A 21,701-nucleotide genomic window follows, 5' to 3' on the forward strand; every position below is an offset into this window, starting at 1 on the left:
GGAGAGCTCATCTGGCACATCTATGGCTCTCTCATTTCCAGAATCTCCCCATCACATTTTTGGTTGATCTGTCACTCATCCCAACCAGGACTGCCACCTCAGGCTAGCAAAACTGTGCTGTTTCCCCCATTCATTTTCCTACAGAGTTTGCTACTTTTATTGGCAATGCCACTGGCTTTTGCTTTCTGCTCCAGATCAAGTCAGCCTCCTCTGGCAGTCCTGCCCTGATAACACCATCTTCCTAGCCAACTAAGCCAGAGGGTGAGGTGGGGATCTTCTTACCCGAAGTTCTGTCAGCTTTCTATGAATAAACACTTCTCAGTTTGTGTTTTGCCTTCAGTCATTATCCAGAGCCCTGAAAGGATTGTTTTAACAATTGTTCAGTTTTAAACTTGTTTTGGGGGGAGTGAATTTGTTGACCTCTTCACTCGGAGCTGGAAGTCCCCTGTCGAAGAATTTTGCTAGTCTGTATAAAGTACGTAGGATGTGGTTGTAATGAAAGGCCTGATCCTTGACTCCTTGTGGATTTTGGCCCCTTACTTCCCAGAATTCCCAGCCCTCCTCCTCAAAGAGCTTCCAGTGGCTGAGGTTCCCTGAGATGGGTAATGACCAGCTCCACGAGCTTTCACTCCATTCATTTCCCCGTCGGCAGTGTGACTGTCAAAATCGAATCTTTGCATGTGCTGACATCAGCTTCAAATCCAGGGCAGCACTTTGCCCATTGACTGACCCAAAGGCAACAGGTGGGACCTGTTTTTGGCAGAACCATTGAAGAAAAATGGCCTAGTCGTCAGCCTGTTTCATTTATCTCTATCATCTGGGAATACAATATAGATAGTGTCAGACTCAACAAAAGGTACACTCTATTTTCAGTTTTTTGTCTAGACAGAGAAGACTAAGCACTTGGATATCTGAAATACCTACCACGAAAAATAAGAAAGATGGGCTCAGTGGAAGGCCAGAGGGGGTAGCACTGCTTGTTCGCTTTCTCTCCCTATATTCTTTTTTTTTTTTAAAGAAAGAAGTTCAACCCCACCACCCACTCGTCAGGTGATTGGAGACTGTAGTTGTAAAAATGTGCTGCAGGCAGAAGTTCTGAAAAACCCCAGAAAGTGTTGAAAACATCTCTAAACAAGGTATTTTTCTCCTGCACCTTTCTTGCTAAAGGTCCCAATTGCTGCCAAGAAAACTAGTGAGAATGTTAGCTGCCGGATAAAAAATTTATGACAGTGTTTGGCAAAGGACTATCTCGCTGCTTGTTTTCTACATTTCCACAAGGCACTTGAAGGCAGCCTCTTTCTCCTTCTCCTCCCTCCTCCTCCTACACTTTGGGTACATATACCTCACTGATCACTGTTCTGGGTTTGTTCTCTAATAAAAGAGCAAACTCCTATAAAGTAGGATTAAACAATGTAACTTTTTTCCCCTTCAGTAACCTCGGAAAATGTGAGGGAAGTGTTTTCAAATATGATGTGTTGCACAGAAGGGGAAAGAGATGCTGGCTTTGCTTGTTTAGAACAGGCCCGTGTATAAGGAAAAAATTAAAAAGAACCTTTCGATTAATGACCGAAGACCCTTAGTGGCGGAAGGAACCTTAGAAATCCTCCAGTTCTTGCAAATCCCCGCCACCAACACTTTGCAGACAAGGAAATGGGGACCCAGAAGGAGACAGTGTCCTGCCTAAGGCCACACAGGCCGAGCCCACCTGGGAGGAGAGCCTGGCTCTCACCTGGGTACCACGCTCTACCCGCCACATCACACCACAGCTCACGTCACGTTTGTTTGTTGGGGATCCCCCCAAGCCTGTGTACTTACAGTGTGTTTTATGAGCATTAGCACTCTAGGCTATTCTACTTTATGAAAATTAAAACATTTTCTTCCCCAAAACTCTTTTTAAAAAATCTAACGCGTTAAAAGTGAGTCAAGATAGGGCAACAATACTACTGAAATGGCACTGCCTGCCTGTGTCAATTAAACCTCCAGGCTGTGTCATTAAATGTTTACGTGAACCTTTCAAAAGGATAGGGGGCTGCGGGGAGGTGTTTAGAAAAAAAGTTTTGAAGCGAGTTTGAATGTTGATAGTGATAATTACATAGGTCGGTGATCACCCTGAAATATTTTGCCTGCCTGAGAAAGCAAAATTATCTGTCTCAGTCTTTGCAAAACAGTTATCAGATTACGCTCTCAGTTGTTAATTAGTGCTGTTTAGCACGCATTTCATCATTCCTACTTATTCAGAAGCCTGGCTGCACCCTCGTTCCTTGCCTGGCTTCTGTCCGCAGAAGCATCTGCTGTGACCGTCACACGCACGCCCGGCGACGCTGAAGCACGGGGCCAGGGCTGCGGCTGCCTTTTGCTGTGGCTGAGTTAAGGAAGCGAGTGTTATTTGATATAAAGTACTGCGGACAGACCAGAAGTAAGCGGATTATTTCAGGCAGCGTTAGGAGGTAACTGGAGGAAGATTAGCTCTCCATGAGGCAGATATCATAAGCAAATTAGAAAACCTCCCCAATTAGTACAAGAAACCCAGATTTGTGCTGTTTGTGATCTTCTGCTGAAAGGCAAAGTGTCGACGTTATGGGCTTGAGTCTTGATTTAAGTTGAAATGTTGGCGTTTCCTATCAGTGTGTGTTAGCATCTGAGGCTGTGTACTGGCTTAGTAAGTGAAGTAAATCCCTATTCTCCCTAGCTGCCAAGTCTTCCCCATTCCAACGTTCTGTACATTGGTAAGGTTTTCTTTGGCCCTGGAATAATCTCTAGGGCATATTATAATATTTCGATACTGGGAATATTCAACATGACTCCAACACCCCACACTTAATCTCTCTTTTGTCTGTCTTACGGCACATGTATCATGCTGAAGTCATAAAAATGGAGTGTGCAAAATGCCAGATGCTACAAATGCAATTAGATACTTAAAAATAGCTTCCTTGGTGGCACTGCTTGAAATCTGAACTGGGCCCTGTTTTCTCAAACAGGGTGACACTTTTCTGCTAAGCCACCGACTGTGTGCTCTGACAGGAAGCACAGGTCCCCTTCTGAGGCCACCATGCAAACGCAGGTCATTCTAGAATTCAGACCAGGCACTCTCACCCTTGCAACATCATGGCAGTCCCAGGCGTGTTTCTGTTTTATTCTCCAAGTGCACTGTGTAGTCTCCAGTGTCTTGACCTCTGATGTTTTGCACAAGTTGTATGTGGCAAAAGCCCTCAGCAGACCAAGCCTGACTTGTCTAAAGAAAATGGGGTAGCTATACTCCTCGTTTGAAGATTTGAAATGCATTCCAAATAAACTTTTCACCAGAATTCGAATAACCACAAAGCTCAGAATTTATTTTGCAGTCTTATCCAAGGAAGAAGGTAATGTTTTTGTCTCTGTGTGTGGAGGCTGATAAATAGTTCCTATTTTTCTGGCTGTAAATATGGTGCATATTCATTACAAAAAAATTTGGAAAATGTGGTGAGTCACAGAAGATTTTTTTTTTAAATCACCATGATCTAAACACAATCATTACTTTCATTTCAATGTATTTCTTTCCAATTTCTGTTCAAGTTTATCCTTTTGCAAATTAGGGTCACAGTATTCATAGTATTTTTAATCTTTGCTTTTTACCTAATATATCATGGGCAATAAAATTGGTGGTCTTAATGACAAGTTAGAATAAGACAAGACCCTCTCATACCTTCTGAATGATCAAGAACAAATTTATTCAGTGTAGTTTTAGTATTAATTCTATTTCAGTATATATTTTTCTTTGAAAATTATCAGTATCCCAATGGTATTTATGGCAACTTTCAACTCACCAATGTTATATGAAATACTATCATATCACTCTATTTCTTTGAGGAGAACTTTGCATTTTCTCTGTTTTTACATGCATGATCTAATTTGAACATCACAAGAACCTTTCAGGTAGGAAAAAAAAAAAAGAACAGATGTCGTTATCCCTGATTTGATTCATAAATGCAAAGTGAGCTACGATATAAGATGCACCGTGATGCCAGCCATTATTCTTCCCACCACGCACTGCACATGGTCTTTGAAACTGGACCTCATTTTAATTTATTTATTTTATTTATGGCTGTGTTGGGTTTTCGTTGCTGCACGCGGGCTTTCTCTAGTTGTGGCGAGCGGGGGCTACTCTTCATTGCGGTGCACGGGCTTCTCATTGCGGTGGCTTCTCTTGTTGCGGAGCACGGGCTCTAGGTGCACAGGCTTCAGTAGTTATGGCTCACGGGGTCTAGAGTGCAGGCTCAGTAGTTGTGGCGCATGGGCTTAGTTGCTCCGTGGCATGTGGGATCTTCCTGGGGCTCGAACCCCTGTCCCCTGCATTGGCAGGCGGGTTCTTAACCACTGCACCACCAGGGAAGCCCCTGGACCTCATTTTAAATACCAGCTTTGCCACTGACTAGCTGTGCAATCTTGGGCAAATTAACCTCCCTAAGCCTCAGTTTTCTTCTTTGGAAAATGGTAACATTGATATCTTTGTCACAGATTTGTAATGAGGATTAAATACAAGAATTTGTGTGAAGTGCTTCGGATAGCATAAGGCACCAAAAAAGTTAATTTTTTTTCTCACACATTCTCTCTTTCTTATAACATTGTGAAGAAAGTATTATGTTTCTTTTTCCAATTTACTCAATTCTTATTTAGCATTATTTTAAATAATTATATATGTAATAATATATAATTTAAGAAAATGTAAAAATATGTAATAGAAAGCAAAAAACACTCACCAACCAAATACAAACACTGGTACTGCTCAGCTACATTTCCTTCCAGTCTTTTTTAAATTTTTTCTGTGCAAAGGCTTGCCATTTGTTTTTAGACATGTCAATTAGTGTCTTAAACTAAGGAATATGGCTGGTAGTTAAGGCATGTGTTTTATAGAACATGGTCTGCATGCCACCACACCCTGTTCTTGCTTCTAGATCTCAAAAGAGGTGTCCCTTTGGAATCCTACTTCCATTGGCAGTAAACCAAAATGGGGAGTCAGATGGGTGGTCATGGCAGGGGCGCGATGAGGATGTCTCCAGAACCTGAGGTATCTGAATGCACTGATGAGTCCTTCACCCACTGGCCCTGTGGCCTTGGAGTAAATTGTGTAAAACCCAGCCCGCCCATTCACAAAACCAGCTTCTCTGACAATAGAAAGGGGTTGGACTTCAGAGGCCACAATCTGTCAGGCCCAGATTCAGCCTCATTGTCACCCAGGGCACGGGCAACTCAGAATTACTACACTCAGGTATCTTCAACCACTGGGAAGAAAAGCCTTTCCTTAGACCCTTAAAAGGTGTTCTGTTCAAGCTGAAAGGAAAATTCCTACAGCCAAGCATCTCCTGTCAGCTAAGTTGATAGTTCTCTATCAAGTCAACCATTAGTGAATACATTGGTTCTTCTTCTTTTTTTTTTTTTCTTTTTTTGCGGTTCTGCCTTGGCTATTCCCAAGACTTCTCTGAACCAGTTGGGCAAAATTGATTTTTATTAGTTCCACTGGCCTTGTGGAAAATTATCTCATGAACTGGTTTTTATAGGAAGACTCAAAGCACAGCACAGGGTAAAAAATAAGCCTATAGCAGTCAAAACTGTTGTCTGAAATGTCTTCAGACTGGAAGGCTGAATTTATTGCACAAAACAAGTACTGGCAGGGCGGAGGTGTGCAGTCCTGCTCATTATCACTGGAAAGGAGAATCAAAAAGCCGAGTAAAAAATTAAATTTTAATAATGCCACTGATATTTTCTAAATCTTTCCTGACAGAAAGATTCTCATTATTTTTATCTGTCTCCGAGTAGGTTCTTTTAGTGCCATCTCAGAAATGGCCTCAGCTATGATTGTTTTCTAGGCTTTAAAGCATCTGAAAAACCAAATATATACAGAGAGAAATATGCTTTAGATTGTTCAAGGAAGGGCCGTGACCGTGGTAACATTTCAGCTAGCGTATCTGCAGCCAACATTTGCTGGGAACGCCCTCTGCTTCCAAAAAGAGGTCCGTGTTAGTAAGACGATTGAAGTAAATCCCCAAACAAAGGGGACCACGATCCACTGCACTTGGCTACGGAGGAACCCAGGGGCCCCCAGTCCCAAGTTTGGGTTCACTCTGGAAACTGCCCCATGCTGGCCACAAAAGGAGATTCAAGAAAAAATGGAATTATCTTATTGTTTCGGTAAACGTGCAAACTCGCCTTCCAAGTATCACATAGTACAGAATTGTTTGGGGGATAGGAGGGAAAATAAAGCCAGAATCATTAAAGTAGCCAACCCACAAAAATGTGAATTTTTTTTTGTTTGTTTTCTTAGTTCTTTAGTGCCTGTGTATAAACCTGTCTTGGTCCCAAAAGGATTTACAGCAATTTACCAAAATGTATACAATAGATTTTCTATATAGTAAATTTAGTCCGGTGGGAGGTTAACACACAAACTGTGGAATAGCCCATAAGTTTGTGAGAAGTGGGCCACAAATTTATCTCCAGGCGTCTGGCAGGCGACTTGAAGAGGAAGACGGTTTCAGTTAGATGCGTCAACATCCTTGAGCTGAAAACACAGCTCCTTGCCCCGACCCCGACCCGAGCGAACACCTTCCCATGGGACCTCATCACAGGGACACACGCCGTGCAGGGTAGTAAACATGTTCAAGAGCATCCTTACAGGAAATACGAGTTCCACAGGGCTGTCTCCTGCTGTCCCTCCGTCTAAGCAGGTGGCGTGGTGCCGAGCACAGCCAAGTGCGCGTGCGCGAACCTGAGCAAAGCCAGTGGTGCGGATTCCCGGGGGCTCCGCTCCTCCAGAGGAGACTCCTGTGTCTCGAGGAGAGGGGGACCCCATTCGTTAGGCCCCTCGATCAACCCTGTTTCCCTCAGGTGGACTTCTGACGAGTGTTCGGCAGGGGAGTTTGAGGCTCTACCCAACTCCATTAGAAACCTCCAGTGGCACCCCCTTAAGCTGGTAATTAGGGCGCCCACGTAGGGGGCTGGGTTTCACCATCTGCTTGTGGAAATGAAGGCCAGGGAGCTTGAGGGAAGTACCTCCAAAGAATGACAGAGGAAAGAATGGCTTCTTCTTTCTAAGATTCAGGCTGCTTTTTGGCTCACTTTCTGTAAAGAGCCCTCCTGACTTGTTGGTTTTTCTATTTGCTGCAGTAAAGGAGCTGAGAAAGAGTTCAAAGGCCGCAGTATTCCTTGGCAGTTTCTTTTCTTTCTTTTTATCAAGTCCACCGGCGTGGATGTCAGCGAACATCCTCAGGGATGCTGGGGTCACATCTATGTACTACCACTTTAGAGAGGGGGAAACTGAGGCATATTTCCTTGTTTTTCACGAGATCACGCAACAGATTGGGCGTGGAGGCCATCCTGCAAAGCTCTTTGCCACTCACCCTCCGAAAGACACCACTTGGCTTCCCATCTCAGGCCCACTGACTTATAAGATGTTTCACATAAAATGTACACCCTCCTCCTTAAGAAGCACCAGCCAGGCTCTCCAGCACATTCTGCAGGCTGTGAGGGTCAAGGGGGCTGCAGATATGCAGTCCAGCCCTGACCTCTGCCTGTGCTTTTCATCCCCTTGTGAGAGGTCCAAAAGGCACACACAAGCTGGTTTGTGGCTTCTGTTGACCTCTCTCTAGCCCTTGACCCTGCGGTTAGGAATCAGTTATGGGCTAAGTTGGACGCACTCAGTGTAGACCCTGGTGATTGAAGCTCACGCGGAGGTTGAACTTCAGACTTCCACAGGGTCAGGACGGCTGGGCTTTTCCTGCCTCCGAGGGAATCTCCAGCAATGCAGGGCAGGGAGGCTCTCCCTCACCCACCCCCTTCCTTTTAATTCATCCCTTAATAACTAGTCAGAGGTCACAGACTGAAGATCAGAGCCACTCTGACCCACAGACAGATGTTCTTTGTTTGGCTACCCAGTGTTTTGGAAAACTTTTTCTTAGTTGCCAATATTTAAAACTTGAGCGATTTCACGGAAAGAACACAGTTTCTGGCTCCTCTTGGCAAAAAAGAAGATCCGGCCGCACTGAGCTGACTCCGCATACCAAGGGCGAGTAGGAGCAGCCCCCCAGTTTAGAATGAGGGCAAGCGGCCCCAGGCCTCCAGTCCCCTCTCCCGACGCCTGCAGCCCTCAGACTGGAGACTCCCCTTCCCCCACCCCGCACCGGACTTCCTTCCTTGGTTAGAGAAAAGAATTGCGCACGTTCCCAGGCTGGCAGGTGACGTGGCTTCACCTGCGCAAACCTGGAGATCCTGCTATCTGATCGTCACCCTGCCCCACCCTCCTCTCGCCCAAAGAACTGCGAGTCAGCCCCCGTGCTTATCTCAAATAAGCCTTCAGAGGAGGCCATCTTAACCCGGGGTCACCTGCTCAGAAATGATTAATGCTGCTTGGGGGTATGTAAAATCAGTTTAAAGGGAAAGATTGTGAGGGAGATACAAGTTTGAGCAGACAGGGCGCACGCTGCTGGGTGTCTCCTGCAGAGCAGCCCAGGGATTCGAGTCACCAAAAAGCCCCTCCACCCAGAGCCCAGGGCGAGGGTCACCTGATGGGAGCTGGAAGCAGGGAGGGTCTGTGAGGAGCCACAGTGGAGATGGAGCTGCTGGGAAGGCAGAGGAAGAAAGGGAGGAATACCCTGACTTCTCTCTCCCTCTCTCCCCCACTGTCCTGCCAGCGCCTCCCATGGCTGAACGCAGTGGGCAGCCAGTCATCAGCGGTTGGGGTGGTGGCAGAGGAGCCTCTTTATGATATAGAGCAAAGCAACGAAGGGACAAGAAAAGGGTCTGAGGACAGGCAGCCCCAGGACTGACACACTGGGGATATGAGTTAAGACACATCCCATTCAGCCACAGAATCAGATCTGGACGAGTGAGAGAAGTTCTGATGTTATGATCTAGAAAACGTGACCACATCCCTCAAGAGTTGACAGAGATGCAGGTGGCTGATACACCTTTGCCAAAATAGTTTATTCCCCTGACATCAGGAGAGCAAAAAGGTGTAAATCCAGGACTATTAGGAGATTAGTATCTAATGTCAGATCTTGCAGGAAATGATGTTAAAGCCCATCACAAAAGCCAAGGCAGCCCTGTCTCCACCAGTGTGGCCTCAGCCAGCCCTGATCCAGAAGAGGCATCTTGGCTGTCAAGGGGTGTCCCCAGGGAAACTAACAGAGCTGGAGAGGGCAGCCTCCGCCTTCCTGGGTAACTGAGGTAGCTGCTGAAGGCGGGGCTGCCAGGAGAGCGGCTGCACCTGGACCCCACAATGCAAGCTAATCAGGGGCAGCGCTAGGATGTGCCCCGCGGGAATCTGCAGAGGACTCTGCAGGCTTTCCAGGCCAAGGCACCTGAGCAGGGGGGGGGGGGGGGACAGCCAAATAAGGGGGAGTCTCAGGACTCATTGTGGGGAGATCAGTGAGTGACAATAGGAGTAGAGGTATAAAATAATAACTATTATAGTTCTTTATTGAGCGGTTACTATTGCCAGGCACTGGTCTAAGCACTTCATGTTGAATTAACTCATTTATTGATTAATGTAATTTATTGACCAAGGTACTGCTATTATTGGCCCCATTTTCCTGAGGAGGAAACCAACCAAAACATTGGTTCTTTGGAACTCTCAGATTCCTTGTATTGGTATTTTCATCTTTCTTTTTAAACAGAAGACTGATGGAACGTTGTCCACTTTTTATTTTGCCAAGTAAGAGGGAGTAGTTTCCAAAGAGAGTGTACGTTTCCAATGTCCAAGTTTGGGACACTGGGAGAAAACAGTGGCATCTACTATCACCATCACTCTACAAAATAAAGAATATTTTCACACTAAAAGGGTCAAAAGGACATAATCTTGGAGAAGTAATGAAGTTAACTTGTCCAAGTAACTTGCCCGACTGGTGTGTGGCAGATTCAAATCCAGGCAGTTGGCTCCAAAAATGAAGGTGGCTGATCAGCTTCTGCGCATGGCTTCTCTGGAGGATAAAGAGGGTGTGGGCTCTTGGCTAGGGAGGGGCTAGGGGGTGGCTCGTTCAGGAGGGCAGTGAGGTTGCTTTACAATACAGGGCAGGACCCAGCGGAAGTGGGGAACCTCCCTCAGGGCACCCAGCAGGAGATGCACAGGGGGAGAGTGAGAAGCACCTAAAACTGGGAATGGGAGGTCATCCAGCCTGACACCGAGGAAAGTCCGTCTCGCACTGAGAGCTTTACCGGGGCCGCATGCGGAGTGGGGCTCGCCTTCGCCCTGGGTGGGTCTGAGCCACCAAATCTGGGTCCTACCTAATAAATCAGGATCATTGTGAAGATTAAATGACATCACACAAAGAGATCTTTAGTCCTTTCCCAAGATCACACAGTGAGTCTAGCTAATCGTCCCACCTGATTTTCTTTTCTGTCTAGCACTCTTTTCTACCAGATGCACTAAATTAAATCTTCAGCAGACTTGGAATCTTTGTACAGCATATCCCTTCATCTGTATGATAGGTGATGTTGACGTCCTAAAAAATCGTGTGGTACGAGGTCACTGGGCAATGGACAGTCACTGGTGAGCAACCCCCAGAGGACGATTGCTTTTAGTTCTGTCCCTGAATCTGGTGAGGGATCAGGTGATCATGCATTTACCTAAAAGAGAGGGGCTGAAAGGACACAGCCAGTGTGCCAGGGACTGAAGAAAGCTGATGAGCTATGCTCCTGAATAGAAATGAGTATTAGTAATTTACTGCGCATTTACGCTGGGCACTAAGGAAAGAGTAGACTTAGGTTAATTAGTGTTCTGTGCTGCCAGCAAAAATTAACTTGTACGCCCAATCACTGTGTCCATGCAGAAGAGTGTGAAGATGAAGATGTTAAAGACTCGCCTTCAGACGACCAAGGCGAGTCTGACAGAGAGCATGAGACACACCAGTTACCTAAATAACCCCTTTATGATGTGTGTGTCCAGCAGGGGTGGAAGCTAAGACTGGAGAGGTGGGCTAGGGCTTCAGGGAACTCCTTTGTCCAAATGGGCGTGATATAGTCTCCACCTCGTGGGATTGCGGTGAGGGTTCAACAAAGTGTAGAAAATGCCAGAACAGCACCTGGCCAGGAGTCCACACCCAGCTCATATGAGCTGTGGGCGGGGTGTAGCTGCAGCTGCCCTCACGGTCACTGTCACTCATGTTGCTGTTGGCATCACCCTGGCAACCACGCTGTCAAGCCCTGAGGAGGAATCTCCAGAGGGTAGAGCTGGGTGGGATTTTCCAACTCCGGGGTTCACGAACTTTCACATTTCTTGGACTTGGGACTTTTTAAACAGAGAACTGAAGGAGGATTGTCCACTTTTGATTTTGCCAAATAAGAATAGTTTCCAAGGAAAGAGTACATTTCCAATGTCCAAATAAGGACATTGGGGAAAAACTTGCCATTTACTATCACCGTCACTCCATAAAATCAAGGACATTTGAGCACTAAAACAGTAGAAAGGACACAATCTCAGAGAAAAGGGCAGTCCTTGAAATCGAGTAATGTGTTTTTCAAATAAAGGAGGTTTCTATGTCACTTGTCTTGCCTTGAGCTTCGGCCTGGAGTTGGGGAACCACTGTTGTGCATCCTTCCACGCCCCTCTTCATTGTATGTAGAAGTGGAACTGGGTTAGGCTCAGTAAGAGGTGGAGACTGATAGGTTCTGAGCTGTGTTCCTGGATTTTGTTGAACATTCCCTGGTAGCAGAAGACATGTTTGGAGTTGCCATGATGTGCAGTCGCCACAGTGGCCCTGGCCGCTCGCCTGAGAATGGGGATCACAGTGAAAGAGGAGCGGGCCTGGGGGTCTGGAGACCTGGCTGTGCCCCACAGGGTTGACCCTGGGCACGTCCCTCCACCTCTCAAGCCCTCAGGGTCCTCGACTCTAAAACGAAGACTCCAGACCAGAGTGTGGAGACCTTTTCCAGCTCTGGCTGTCTGCAAACCTGGGAGGGAATAAGTGTACCTTGCATATCTAGAGCATCCTTATTTGATTTTCTTCAAGTTCTTTCCAAGCCTTTTGATTGAAGCGAGCTGCCTTGATCCTATCTGAAAGCCCGGTAGCCAGCAAAGCTCTCCAGGCCCCTGCCATCCTTGAGTCCGTAGTTCACAATAGCAGAGGCTGCACTGCCCAGCCTGAAATTTGAGGTGCCCGTTTGGCAATGTAGAGTGCAGTGTAACTACACACCACTCGTCAGACCCTGGCGGGCTTATCAATGGGCTCTGACAGGTACCTGTTGGCCGCCTTCCCAGGCTGGGAAGGTGTCCTCAAGCCAGCCAATGGGATGCCCTCCCTTTGCCTTTGATGTTTATGCGGCCACCTTGGAGGGAAGGCTCGCCCTGTTGGGGACAGTGTCACCGTGAGGCCCAGATAGATACCAGACTGTGGGATTGAGAAGCCTGGTGGGCTTGGTCTTGGGTGGGGGGTTGGGCAGCAGCTTCCTGGACACCTGCCTCCGCCTCCCCCCCAGCCACTGGAGGTTTCCCAGGCAGCTCCTCCAGCCTCTGACCACTTTCCCCCTGCCTGTCACCTTTCCTGAAACTGCATCTCCTTTCACAGAGTTATTTGCTGACCTCACGCATGTAAAGGCTTTACCTTTTGAAAGTGCTTTATAATCTTTAATGAGCTAATCCTCTTCTCCCTGGGGTGGTTGGTGAACTGGCTGATTTTGCTGGGTAGAAACTGAAGCCCAAGTGTGTCAGAGTGACTTGCTCCAGGTCACCCCAGGCAAATCCAGGATTGTGGACACACAACAAATTGTCCCCGGCGCTGGCATTACTCTAATTACAGCCTTTGTTGTCAGGCTTCCGTAATTGATTGCTCATTGTGACACCGTCAGCTCCCTCGGGGCAGGGACTCTGGCTTTTCTTTTCTCTTCAGAGGGACTTGGCCAGACCTGCCATTCCCATCTGCGCATGGTCCAAGGACCACCACATTCTCCAGCGGAGGAGGGCTTGCCTTCGATAGCTTTTAGCTTTGAGACCAGGAGTGGGCAAACCACAGGTAGCACACCAAATCTAGCCCCTTGCCTGTTTTTCTATGGCCCGTGGGATAAAAATGGTTTTGACATTTTAAAATGGTTGGAAAAAAATCAAAAGAAGGATATTTTTTCATGTGGGAAAATTACATGAAATTCAAATCTCAGTGTTTGTAAAGAAAGTTTTATTAGAACACAGCCATGGTCACTCGTCCACGTATTGTCTAGGGCTGCTTTTGCACTACACGGGCAGAATCCTGTAGTTGCAGCAGAGGCCGTATGGCCCACAAAGCCTAAAATACTTAACAGTTATGGGTTGTATTGTGTGTTCTCCCCTCCCCCACTCCCCTTCCCCAAATCCATATGTTGAAGTGCTAACCCCTAGGACCTCAGAATGTGACCTTGTCTGGAAAAAAGGTCTTTGCAGATACAATTAGTTAAGGTGAGACATCCTGGAGCAGGGTGGTCCCCTAATCCAATATGACTGGTGTCCTTACAAAAAGAGGAAATTTGGATGCAGATACACACACAGGAAAAATGCCACGTGAAGATGAAAGCAGAGATCGCGGTGGTGCTTCTCCAAGCCAAGGAACTTCAAATGTTGCCAGCAAACCACCAGGAGCTGACGCGGAGGCGAGGAACAGATTCTCCCTCCCAGCGCTCAGGAGGAACCAACCTGCCAACACCTTGATCTTGGATGTTCAGCCTCCAGGACTACGAGACAATACATTTCTGTTGTTCAAGCCACACAGTCTGTGGTACTTTGTTACTGCAGCTCTAGCAAACTAATACGTTTATTACCTGGCCCTTTACAGAAAAGCTTAAATCCCTTTAAATTAAGTAGAAATTCGGAAACAGAGTACTTCTCGTCCTCACTCAAGACCTAGCCTCGGTGTCCCAGGGCTCAGATACTGGCTTCTGTCCCCTCATTGCCTTGCTGGAGAGCATGCTCATTTCTCCGCCTGTTAAAACGTATCCCTCCTGTGTCCCGTTCCCTCAGGACTTGTGGATAACTGACCACTCCTAAATGCAGGTCAGTAAGTACGGACTATGAATGGTGGGGGAAGGCTTAGTTAGTTGGCCCAGAGATAACATCTGGCTTTCTTCTTGTTTTTTTTTTTTTTTATATATATAAATTTATTTATTTATTTATTATTATTTTTGGCTGCGTTGGGTCTTCATTGCTGCATGCGGGCTTCCTCTAGTTGCGGTGAGCAGGGGCTACTCTTTGTTGCGGTGCGCGGCCTTCTCATTGCAGTGGCTTCTCTTTGTTGCAGAGCACGGGCTTCAGTAGTTGTGTCACGCAGGCTCAGTAGTTGTGGCTCGCAGGCTTTAGAGCGCAGGCTCAGTAGTTGTGGCGCATGGGCTTAGTTGCTCCACGGCACATGGGTTCTTCTTGGACCAGGGATCAAACCCGTGTCCCCTGCACTGGCAGGCAGATTCTTAACCACTGCGCCACCAGGGAAGTCCCTCTTCTTGTTTTAAATGTCTTATCCCAAAGGCAGGAGTCTCGTGGGATGTGCCCCCTCAGGTCCCTCATTTCACATGGCTTTGGGCCACTGCCTACTCTGTTCGTGAATAGAAATCTCATTCTGTGATGAAAGAACCAACAGCTCCTGAAGATTGTGAGCCCCACAGTTGTATGCAAAGCTTCCAGGGAACCAGGCTGGGACTGTCCTGACCTCACAGGAAGACAAGGAGGTGGAGACATGGAGAAGGGTCAGTGTAAAGGCCGAGACAAGAAGGCCGGGTCCATATCCTGGTCTGGATCTGAGAACTTCATGTATTCATGTCCTAGGGCTGCCATTACAAAGCACCACAAACTGAGGGCTTAAAACAACGGAAATACATTCTGTCATTGTTCTAGAGGTTTGATGTCTGAGATCGAGGAGTCAGCAGGGCCCTGCTCCCTCTGAAGGCTCTAGGGAAGAATCCTTCCTTGCCTCTTAGAGCTTCAGGTGACCCCACGCTTTCCTTGGCTGGTGGCAGCATCTCTCCAGTCTCTGCACGTGACTTCATAGGGCCTTCTTCCCTGTATCTGTGCCGTCTCTTCTCATAAGGAACACCAGTCATTGGATCTCGGGCCCACCCTACATCCAGGATGATTTTATCTCAAGATCCTTAACAAATTACGTCTGCAAAGACCCTGTTCCCAGATGAGGTCACATTCTGAGGTGGACGTGAATTTGGGGCGGGGTGAGGGGATAGCTCTTCAACTCAGTACAGTCAGTATGGTTGAAAGTGAGAGAAGCCCCAGCCAAACTTGCTTGAATCAAAAGGGAATTGTTTGGCTCCTATAACTGGGAGGTTCCTCAGGCACACAGCAGGGGTTCAAATAATGCCTTTAGGAACCTGTCTTTTTCTTCATCTCTGGGCTCTCTGCTCCTCTGTGTGCCATCCTTCGGGCAGGTTCCCCTCCTGCGTGGTGATAAGAATTCCCCCCACTCCCCCATCCCCCCATCCCTGCTGCTCCAGGCTTCCATTGTCCCTACAGTCAATCCCAGTAAAGAGAGGACCTTTTTCTTGATTTTTTAGGAAGAATCCCCGGGCGACTCCATCTGGCCTGAGTGGCATGCCAATTCCTGAACAAGTGGTTGTGCAGGGGCCAGAGAGCTGTAATTAGCCGGGCCTGCCTGTGTCATGTGTCCACCTGTGGAACCAGAGACTGGGGGCCGCCCCACCTGAATCCTGGGGTGAAGCTGGGGATCCCCCTGAAGGCACAGGACATAGAAGACCCTGGATGGGCTTTATCAGTGGACACAACAAACACGCAGCTCTAGCTCAGAGGCAACCATGTACCCAGCTTTGAAAAGAATGCTTCAAATTAAAGTTAGTGTTAGAGGCTGATTACAATGAACCATTTCCCCTACTCCTGTTTTCATTTCTTTCTGGTGAACATTACCATTGAATTGGACGTAGAACTTGGAGAGCCTTTCCCTTGGTCCTTGTTTTTGGAAAGTTCCCAAAGAGACACAATACAGGCTCCTGTGCACAGCGTCTCCCCTGCACCCTGCCCCGCCCCCCGCTCTCCTGGTTGCTAAATGTCCTGCCAACTGGTACTGTTCTGTCAGACCCCAAAGGTGAGGCATCATTATTTGCGGTCAGGCAGGAAAGCATGTGCAGGACAGAGCATCAAACCTGTGGCGTGTCGTGTGCTCTCCAACAAATGAATGCAGGCTTGTAAAGGGATTTGGACACTGCTGTCATGCTTCATGGGAGAGTGGCTAAGAGCTAACTCCTAAAGCTGTGCTTGTCTACAAGCAGCTCTTAGAAACCAGGAAGACAACTACATGAACCTTCATTCATACATTCAGCACGCTTTTTTTTGGGGGGGAGGGGAATGTCTATGCCAAGCTCTATTTTAAGCACTGGGAATACAAAAGACAAAGGCGATTCAGACCGTAGAGGGGCCACTTTTTATTGGGGAAACCTGCACAGAAACAGAAAATCATAAAACTGTGTGGCAAATGTAGTGGTAAGAGAGGGGCACACACAGGGAAATACATGAGTGAGCAAGGGGCATGGTCGGGAAATTCTCCTGGAAGAGGTGGGGAAAATATGCCGTTGATCAAGGACTTGGTTTTGAAATTAAAGTGAATCAACCTAAAAATGCTTTTTGGTCTCAGATAACAGAAGACCTAGCTCAAACTGACTTCAGAAATGGCATTCATTTATTTTCTTATATAATGGAAAGTCCAAAAGAAGGATGTTTGATAGAGAGGTCCACGTCTTTAGGACTGGGGTTCCATTTCTCTGCTTTTTCTTCAACTCTGCTATCCTCCATGGGTCAGCTTCTTTCTTCGGCTGGCTTCCCTCATGGAAACAAAATGGCTGCAGCAGATCCAGGCCTAAAACCTGCACACCACATAGTCCAGGTGACCTGACCTTGCATTCCAAGCAAAGCTTCTGACATTCACTCTATTAGACTGGCTTCATTCACATGCCTGCTCCTGGTCCAGTCACTGTGGTCAGGGGCATGTAACACACTGACCTCTTAGCCTAGGTCACAGCTCTACCCCTGGGGCTAGGGGTAGTGCCAGATGTTTGGAAGGGAGAAATGAATGCGGCCAACACATATCTGCTCTTCGTGGGAAGCAGAATGCCCCACCTGAGCTTGCTGAAACATTCATGAACGCACACTGGCATTGGTTACAGCTGGAAGAAGCCCTTGAGTCTTCAGTGAGGAGTCTTAACGACCAAGTATGGAGAGATGAGGATCCCAGCTTTTGAAAACCAAGAGGCAAAAAACCTATCCTTCAAGGAAGGAAGTCATTTCACCCGCCATTATACCTTGGCTTCTTGGATGCTTTAAACCACTTGGCTTGGCCAGACACCCCATCTTGTTGGAGAAGGGGGTCAAGAGTGCATCACCCAGGATAGCTGATGTTATCCTGCAGTACAAACGACCCCCAAATCTCATTACCTTAATACAAGTCCACTGTGAGTCCCACTGAGCCTCCAGGGCAATAGTCTTCCATGGGGTGACTCAGGGATCCAGGCGGAAGGAGTCTCCACCATCCTGTAGCTGTACTCCCGGAACCTATAGCCTCCTAGATCAGAACAGCAAGGGAAGAGCCAGCTGGAGAGTCAAACCCTGGAAGTTAAATGCCTCCACCTGGAAGTGACGCCTAGCTCTCCTGCTCACATTGCATGGACTAAAACAGGTCACGTGGCCACATCTGACATCAAGGGACAGGTGAGGGTGCCCAGAAATAAGGATGTGCAAGCTGGTGAATGTGGAAACGCCCACTACAGTGGAATTCCTGGGTTCCTCCAGCGAGAGCAGAGAGCTGTGCCAGGTGCCTCGTCTGCTTACTTCCCTTTAACCAGTCTTCTGTGATTCTGGCTGCCACAGGCAGGAGCTTGTTTCCAGAGGGGGAGGAGACTGGCAATGGAAAGATTAGCTGCGCCCTGGGTTCCACACGGGGATCGGTATTTTCAACAATACTTTGTGAGTTCAGCCTCAAAGTAAATGGTTAATTCATCTTGTATCAACAGCACTGTGATTCATAATGTAAACTTGGAGAATCCTTGATGTTTCGGGCCCACATTCCTTTTAATTTGGCTCTGCATTCTTTTAAAGCCACAGCCTGCTCACTTAATAGAAGGCAGCATGCAAATGCACATGTTTTTGCCTGGAGGCAATTTAGCCTCGCTGTTTCAATGGATGTCTTCTTTCAAGTGTATATTCTTTCTTAAATTATTTACTGGGTAAACACACTTTGCATTTTCAAAAGGGAGATTAAGACCGCTTGTGGCAGACCTAGTTGAATATAAAGCGCCCCCCCCACCCCCACCCCCCACTGCAACCTTGTCCAAAGTTAGAAGGAAGTTACTCTGGGCTTCCCCCAAAGTTCCTTCTCTGCTTCACGAGCTGGGAACCCCACTTCCCGGCTTGTGGACCTGATTCTTTCCGGACTCTGCATTCCTTTCTGCTTTGCCTACAGCAATACCTGCCAGCAGCCCCTGGCTGTGATGGTAGGCCAGGTCTCCTCACAGATGGGGCCCACCAATGCCAGCCTTTGTTTCCCCGTCCAGGCTGGCTTGGTCTTATTCACTCAAGGGCCCCAACAGCTCACTTTTCTGGCCCTTAGAGGTATTGTATCTGCCCAACACCTTTGAGGCCCAAAACTGGGTTGGTGGCCTGGCCAGAGTCAAGCTTACTTCCAATTCTGTCAGCTCCAACTCTTTTTTTTTTTTTTTTTTTTTTTGCCCCTCTACACCCTTTGTCCCACATATCTTTGTTTGAAAGCAAATACTCTCTCCTGCTGACCTCTTCCACCGCCAGCACACAGTTCCATGAGGACCATTCCTTCTCCCCGTTTGACCCAGCAGTGCTCTGAGAAGACACCATGATACAGTGTTCCATCTTTGGGGAGTTTACGTCAGCTTTTAACTTCAGCCTTTTCTATGCAGACCCCCTTGCGATTTTCCTGCAAATTAAATTTGCACAGATTTCTTCTCCATTCTCCCTTGAATGGAATGATTACAATTACAGGGGCTGCGTTCTTTCATTATCATCCTTTGGACAGTTCTCCTGGGGGCCTACGTGCCAGTAACCATGCCGAGTGCTGGGGCTGGAGAAGTGAAGGCTCCAGGCTCTGTGGACGCACCAAGGTCTTTCTGAACGTCTGTGACCCAGTGGTGCCCTTCTTGGGATCAGGTGTGTGTGCACTGACTGAGTTAAAGATACAAGCTATTAGGAAGGAGCATGGGTGAAACCCACTCTTTGCTTTGAGATGAGGGAAGCCCAATTAGGAAGACTGGGGAAGAGCCGAGGATTTAGGGAATCCTGTGTATTCATTTTTCTAACCATGCCTCAGATTAAACAGGTAACACCCACAGTTAATCCTTTATAAATTAGCATCATGGATGCCTTGGGGCCCTCAACCCACAAATAAAATGGTTGTCATCCGGGAGACACAGTACCGTGGATGACTTAAGGCAGAATTTTAAAGAGTTTTCATGCTTTTAATCTGTTTCACTGCTGAGCTTCCATTTTGCTGATTTCCTTTGCAAGTCTGATGCGGGTGACTGTGGTACATCGAGATTTGACAGTGACTTGGGCAAATGGGATGTGTAGGGACTGTTCTGAAGACTTCTGCCCCTTCCAGGGAAAAGGGGGAAAAAATCAGTTTGGGTTTTAAATCAAGCCACCAAGTTACACCGATCAGTGTTCGTAATTAGCCTCACTTTAACAAGCCGCGAAGTCCCGTTTTTATTTATTTATTTTGGGGACCGAGAATCTTCCTGGTTCCTGAGTAAATATGGCCTGTTAAGTCTGAATTAGCTGTCATCGCAGAAGAATTAATGTCAGGGCTCAGCCTTTCTAGTGGGGAAGGGAAGAAATAAACGAGACAGATCTTAGCTGAGCATTACGTGATAAATGAGGACCGAGCAGATCATTCATCTCCTTGGAGGAAAGTGGACACAGGCGCTAAAGCAGTTTTGCGGAAGACGTGTCAGCAAATGTGATCATTTTGTAACCTGTCAGGAGGAGAGGGAACTAGTCCTTCCAGGGCTCCACGAGGGAGTGGGTTTGTCTGATATGACTGTCTGCATCCATCCATTTAGGTTTGGGGAAGAAGGGGTTGCGCAAGGAAGAATGCAACTGAAACCACAAGGATGTTGTCATTCTTCCGAGAAAGAAACTCGCCCAGAAGCTAGAAAAGGCTGCGAAGGCCCTGTAGAGATTTCTTCTCGAAGATGTGAAGTTAGGAGGGTGGGGTCTCTGTTAAAGCGGGGGCCTGGCTGGTCCCACCTAGTTCCTCCCATGGGAGTCCCCATCCCACGTTCTGTGTCTAGACAAGGCAGCAGACCTTTTTTTCTCCTTGGTATTTGGCGGACGGGCAGATGGGGTTTGCTGTGGGGTCTTGACAGCTGGATGGACAGCCGGCCGGAGTGCCCACCACTCTGCCTCTATTTCTGCATGGTCGGTTCTGTGGGAGCCAGCGTGGGCAAGGCTGTTTGACCCAGCTTTTTCCCTTAGACAGCCTCAACGAGGCATTCTGATGTTCGACCTCTTTTCTCAGAATGAGGTAACAAAGTATGAAACAACTTCATCAGAAGCCCTCTGCAGGCATCTTGGAGCGTGCATCTGCACTCTGGCTCTCCTTCTGAGTCCCCAGTTCCCCATCTGCATTTGGCAGAGCCAGAGCTGAGGGGATTGGAATCCCTAGAGGTGAGGGCCCACCAGCCAGAGCACACGAGGCACCCGGGTACTTTGTATTATTCCTCATTTCCATCTTTTTTTTTTTTTTTGCCACGGAGCACATGTAACGTTTCCTCTCGGCGTAACGGAGCGTGAGCCCCAGTGACAGATGATGGTTTCATAGCCTGAGCTGCAAGCTTGACACTTGCTTCTTAATCTTGTCCTTTTCTTCCTAAGTCTCTCTTTTACTTTTCCCCGGGTATTTCTGTACAGGTAAGTACCTTACTGACATATGTTTCCTTGGAGTCTTTCACTTTCACGGGAAACACTGCAAAAAAAATGAGGCTTGCCTCACATGTTAAATTAAAAAGAGAAGCTCGCATGGGGCCCTTAATCACTGAAAGATTACTGCATGGCGCTCGGAGACCAGAAAGCCATTTGATTCGCTGCAGCTTCTCAGGAAGCATTTCTCCGGGTGCCTCGTGACAATCGCTGTGGCGTCGTTCGTTTGCTGGTGGATTGTTTGTGGAACCACAGAGCTGCGTGGTCACACACATACACGCACGCAGGCACACGCACACGCACAGCCCACACTGCGCTCCCCACCCCCATCCGCGAAGGCTCCGTTTGATTAGCCGACGTGGTCTTACATGATCTTTGTCCTCGGTTTATCTGTGTGAATCGCTTTTCCTCCTTTGCTCTCTCCTAGAATCATCCAGAACCGCATCCTGATCGTCCTTCTGGCCATCGTCCTGGTTATCACCATCCTGACAGCCATCACTTTTTCTGTCAGAAGACACTGATGTATCTGCTGTTCCTTGATAAACAGCGACCGTGGCTCGTTCTGAGTAATTAAGACAAAATGGTCACATGAATCATTCTCTCGCGCTGACAGGGCCTGAATGACCCTCCCTCTCTCTCACCGCTGTTCAGCTGAAGTGCAAAGAGTGTAAAAATATTTCCTATTCCTGTTTGCATGTGGGTTGGCTTCCTTTTCTAGGTTTGTCTTCACCCAGATTTGTTTTTCATAGGGGAAGGCGAATGTTTATTTGCCTTTTGGTAATTTCATCTACTGACCAAAATAGCCTTGGTGACATTCTCG

The 21,701-nt window shown here is 47.5% G+C and overlaps 1 protein-coding gene across 5 annotated transcripts in view; it reads left to right on the top strand.

The window, feature by feature from the left end:
- Positions 1-21,462, top strand: part of VTI1A (vesicle transport through interaction with t-SNAREs 1A) — a 346,106-nt gene extending 324,644 nt beyond the window's left edge. For 4 of the 5 annotated variants that reach the window (XM_068548562.1, XM_068548557.1, XM_068548559.1 and 1 more), the window contains one exon: positions 21,309-21,462. Coding sequence is in view for 3 of the 5 variants with exons in the window: in XM_068548557.1 (XP_068404658.1) it covers positions 21,309-21,402 (94 nt within the window). In the remaining 2 variants the exon portion in view is untranslated. Of the gene's footprint in view, positions 1-1,018; positions 1,081-21,308 lie in introns of those variants that run through there. The other variant, XM_068548560.1, reaches the window with a different exon arrangement.
- The last annotated feature ends 239 nt before the right edge of the window (positions 21,463-21,701 follow it).

Source organism: Eschrichtius robustus, chromosome 7 (assembly GCF_028021215.1).
Source record: "Eschrichtius robustus isolate mEscRob2 chromosome 7, mEscRob2.pri, whole genome shotgun sequence".
Taxonomy (NCBI): Eukaryota; Metazoa; Chordata; class Mammalia; order Artiodactyla; family Eschrichtiidae; genus Eschrichtius; species Eschrichtius robustus.